Consider the following 4,885-nt stretch of genomic DNA (forward strand, 5'->3'; position numbering starts at 1 on the left):
CTCCGCGCACCATGATCCCCATCACAAGGTGCGAGCACGCGGGACCAAATCAAGCGGCCAAAGTAATTAAGAGTAGGCATGACACCTGGACGGTACCGCTCTGCATCTGCATCAATAACGCACCCCATGTATCCGCCGCTGCACCGCACAAAGGATACCGCTAGATAACATTATTATATCTCAGTTTGCGAACTGACATGGCGTTATCGCAAAAAACACGTAAGTCTATCGCAACACGTTTTCTATGTCAGAACAAGTATATCACCCCACACTTCAACCTCTAGAAGTATAGAAAACCCATATGCAACACAATTAACATGTTGTGCAAATGCTTGAAAATTGTGGATACAAAATGTATTTCTTCATTGTCCAAGCCCCCAAGGCATTTTCATGGAATCATAATTTGACACTCCACATCAGAAATTCCCAGAGGTGGGCCAGTCCTCACACTCTCTATATATAGCCATGGCCTCCACCGCCCACTACCATCGAACCACCTTCCTCTTCCTCCACACTCCCCAAACCATCGCCATCGGAGCGTCCCCCTCCCCCTCTTTCTTTGCTCCCCGTTGGAAACCACGCATCTTATCCTCCCGCCGCTCTTCCGTGCCATGACGAACCACGCCGCCTTTGCTGCCGAGGACGCGGTCACCGCCGTGCCGCCGCCGGCGCAGGCGGGTCGCCATTTCTCGTCGTTTCCGCCGCGGAGGGCGCGCGACTGCAGGAAGGCCGCCCTGGGCCGCATGGACCTGGCCGCCTCCGGGGTGCTCAGGGGCGGGTCGCTGCTGGACTCCATGAAGGCCTCCTCGCCGCGCCATGCCAAGGTCGCCGCCGGCGCCGACCACGAGGACTGGATGGTAAGTTGAGACGCACCTCTCCGTGGCTACGTCTTGGTCCCTCTCACCATCTCCTGAAACTAAGAATTAATGGTGGGCTGAATCGCAGGAGAAGCACCCGTCGGCACTAGAGTGGATCGAGGCCGTGGTGGCGGCGGCCAAGGGGAAGCAGATCGTGATGTTCCTGGACTACGACGGCACCCTGTCGCCGATCGTGGAAGACCCCGACAGCGCCGTCATGACAGAAGAGGTGAGTTTCTTTTTCGTCTCTGTTCTGTTCACAAGCTAGCTCGGTCGCCCCAATGTTATTAATTCTTACCGCGCGGTTAATATTTGTATTGACTCATTGCAGATGAGAGACGCGGTGAGGAGCGTGGCCCAGCATTTCCCGACCGCCATCGTAAGTGGGAGATCCAGAGACAAGGTACATTCCACTGCCCACCAAATACTGGTGTTGCTTTACATTTTTGTTGCTTTCTTGGTGCCGTAAAAGAAGCAATTTTTTCTCCGGGCCCCTTCCCTTGCAACACCATGAAGCTGTAAATGGAATCTTCCAGGTTTCCCTTTTGCAATGTTTCCGCCTGATTTTATTTTACCGTAGCAGGAGGGACCCTTTGCTTGTTGTTCTTTTTCCTAGTGCTAAATGTGTCCCTTCTCTAGCTTATTTCTACCTCCATTCCAAAATAACTGCTGCAGCTTGGTCTAAATGTAGATATACATCTAGATAAATTTTGATCATAGATAGATCTATATCTTGATAAAATTGTGATACTTATTCTGTACCAGAGCGAATACCTAGGAATAATTTCACTGAATTTATGGCCATGGTTTACACACACAGGTGCTCAACTTTGTGAAGCTAGAGGAGCTGTACTACGCCGGGAGCCATGGCATGGACATCAAGGGCCCCACCACCGTGTCCAACCACAAGGCAAAGGTCAGTTTGGTTAGTCACCATCTCTTTCTGACTTTCTCTCTAGTCTTTTGTCTTGACTTATTCTCTATGGTCTGCACTTTTCTTCACGACATCACTTGTGAAAAAGACTTTTCCTTGGTCATGATTTGCACACATTTATTTGTATTAAATAGTTCGATGATTTAGTGGTTGTTTGATTTGTCTCTGCAGGCTGACGAAGTTCTGTGCCAGCCGGCGACCGAGTTCCTGCCTGTCATTCAGGAGGTATATATAGACTGCATGAGATCATTATTTGTCTTCCTGCCAATTAATCAACCTTGAAAACTGCCAATACTACTTCTAGAGTATTACGACAGATATACTTAAAACATGTGGAGTAAAATACTCAAAGCAAAATACTGTGCGATTTGCTTACTAGTTTTCCTGTCATATATTTATATATGTTCAGGTGTATGAGACGCTGACGGCCAAGATGGAAGCCATCCCAGGCGCCATGGTGGAGAACAACAAGTTCTGCCTCTCCGTGCACTTCCGCTGCGTCGACGAGGAGGTGACTTACCGAAAATACAAATGTACACGTTTTGATCGCATAATTAACTTTGCCTAACTTCAACTTATTCATGTAGGAATGGGATGCTCTAGGCAAGGAGGTGAGAGCGGTGCTGGAGGGCTACCCAGATCTCCGCCTCACCAAGGGGAGAAAGGTCCTGGAGATCCGTCCCTCCATCAAGTGGGACAAGGGCAATGCCCTTGAGTTCTTGCTCGAGTCTCTCGGTGAGTGATTCATCGCATACTACATGATCACAAAAAATGTAGTTGTCCATGTTACGTTACTTGCTTTTCATAACTTTATTTTTTGAGATATAGCAATTATTACTTTGTTGATATGTTTATTATTAATTGCTGGTGTTAATATAGTATTTTGTTTGGATTTTTTCTTGAAGGCTATGCAGGACATGGCGATGTTTTCCCGATTTACATCGGAGATGATCGCACTGACGAGGACGCATTCAAGGTACGTGTAGTGCCTGTGTGCATAAATCATCTTCGCTTTTGCACTACCGCTACTTGGAAGAAAAGCAGATCTATGAGCCATGAGCTGATGCTTTTATACCCTTTTGCCAAAAATGAAACTATAGGTGCTGCGCAACATGGGACAGGGCATCGGGATCCTTGTGACCAAGTATGCAAAGGAGACCACCGCATCCTACTCTCTGCGAGAGCCTGCAGAGGTACATTACTATAAACACAAATATGTGCTTACCAGGATATGTTAATAATACTATGCATGCATGTGTGGAGTGTAGTAGGCATGCCTATTCTTGTGGACTGTCTAGGTAGCATGTATCATAAAGCAACTATAGGTTGTACTCACTGCGTATGCGCAGTAGAGGTACTAGTTAGCTAGGTGCATGCCATATATATGCTCTCGAACTGCTTCTCCTAAAGTTGATTGTCGGAATGAAAAAAAGGCAATGCAAATCTAGATGATGTCAATTTTATTAGCCATAGGGTTTAAAATGTAATAAGTGTTCGGTGGCTTAGTACAAACTTTCTACCGACCTAGTATTAAATCTTTGATATTTGTTATAGGTCGGAGAAGTCATGTCTACAACCTTGGTCGCTTATATTGTGCTGTTTCACCATGCAGGTGAAAGACTTCCTGCGTAAGCTGGTGATGAGCAACGGGACAAAGGGCTAGTACCTAATTCATCATCAACCATCTGATAGCTCGAAATGGAGAGCAAGCTATATAATTAAGCTAGATCAAGTCTTGTTTCCTTGTTGGACTTTGCGTTTTTGCTGTTGTGTTAACTAGTAGTAGAAGAATGCATCCATATGTGTGTGCGTGTGTTGGGATCGACATATAAGATCTAGATCGATCGAGCGCGGTGACCCCTAGGCCTTGGCTCTGAAGGTTTCTATTACTGTATCCTTCTGGCGAGGTTCTTGTAATTAGCCTTTCCTAGCTATGACAGAAATGGGAGTGACAAAGTAGCCCCCATTTTTCTCACCTAAATCGTTTCATTTTGCGTGCTCCTCAACTTGTGTTGTTATTCATCTGATGAACTAATTAAGTTATTGTTATGCCAGTATATGATCATGACTATGCATCATGCCATCATCACTGTGTAGAATATATTCTTAGTACAAATTATACTGTGGTTGTCGGAACGCACATATGGGATCGATCCATCCTGCATTCAGGTGTGAGAAGTCAGAACTACGCACCTTGAGATCAATGCATGCAGCCCGGCGGCAGGCGGGCCGGTGCTAGCATGCGACCGATTACCCGAGAAGACGGATCGACCTCGCATGAAACGCAACTCGCGCTCTCCTTCTCGGTCCATGAAAGAGACGGCTGCTATGCGTGCGTAGATCGGTAGATGCATCATCAATGGTGTGGTTGCAAAACGTACGTTTCCATGGATGGAAAAGGGCCTGATCGACGGAGAATCGGAGCAGTAGGTGCTACTTGGATCGCACCATTTTTCCACGAGTTCCGATGGGTGGAAACGGCAAGGATCCACATGCACATGGTGGGGCGGCTGAGCTTTTCTGGTCATGGCGAGCTCTGCTCTGCGACGCGAGGGACCGGACAGAGACGACGGCCAGCAGATCGCAGCTGAGACAGTGCCGATGCCGATGCCCGGGCACCGGAGGGGCGCTTCGATCTGTCCCGGCATGTTCCGGCCTGGCGACAAAAGCCTTCCCCTGCAGGGCTGCTGCAGCGTCTCATTAACTTCGGCGATCGGCCGGTGCAGGAAAGCTATGGCTGCTGCGGCCAAGCTTCCATGGATCGAGTGCAGCAGCCGGCTCATCTCTTGGGAGTACCGGCCGGTACGGCGGTACCACACTACTACTGCTCCTCGGCTCTTGCACACTATACACATGCAGCACCGACCTATACATCTACATCTACCTCTCGTCTCCTTGTCTTAATTTTGCGATCAACTGTGGGCTTCTGCGACAGTAGATCTTCGCGACAACTTGATCGTGGGACTAGTCTAGCTAGCTAGCTAGGGGCACTGGTGGAAAAACAGGCTTCCGGGAAGCCCCATAAGTCGCGAAGGTAAAGGAACCGCGACTAATGGGGTCTTTAGTCGCGGTTCGTGTGGCGAACCGCGACCAA

At 48.3% G+C, this 4,885-nt stretch overlaps 1 protein-coding gene across 1 annotated transcript; it reads left to right on the forward strand.

Moving 5' to 3' along the window:
• Nucleotides 1-611: 611 nt before the first annotated feature.
• LOC124676125 (trehalose 6-phosphate phosphatase RA3-like) lies at nt 612-3,454 on the forward strand. The gene is made up of 10 exons (XM_047212205.1): nt 612-857; nt 946-1,086; nt 1,189-1,260; nt 1,678-1,773; nt 1,963-2,016; nt 2,201-2,302; nt 2,379-2,526; nt 2,697-2,767; nt 2,892-2,984; nt 3,404-3,454. Exons 1-10 carry the CDS (start codon nt 612-614, stop codon nt 3,452-3,454), a joined length of 1,074 nt encoding a protein of 357 aa, XP_047068161.1.
• The last annotated feature ends 1,431 nt before the right edge of the window (nt 3,455-4,885 follow it).

Source organism: Lolium rigidum, chromosome 7, assembly GCF_022539505.1.
Source record: "Lolium rigidum isolate FL_2022 chromosome 7, APGP_CSIRO_Lrig_0.1, whole genome shotgun sequence".
Taxonomy (NCBI): Eukaryota; Viridiplantae; Streptophyta; class Magnoliopsida; order Poales; family Poaceae; genus Lolium; species Lolium rigidum.

Coding starts and splice junctions, on each gene's coding strand:
- LOC124676125 (XM_047212205.1), top strand. CDS start 612: ATGACGAACCACGCCGCCTTTGCTGCCGAGGACGCGGTCACCGCCGTG. Junction 858..945: donor CCGACCACGAGGACTGGATG/GTAAGTTGAGAC, acceptor GCTGAATCGCAG/GAGAAGCACCCGTCGGCACT. Junction 1,261..1,677: donor GTGGGAGATCCAGAGACAAG/GTACATTCCACT, acceptor TTACACACACAG/GTGCTCAACTTTGTGAAGCT.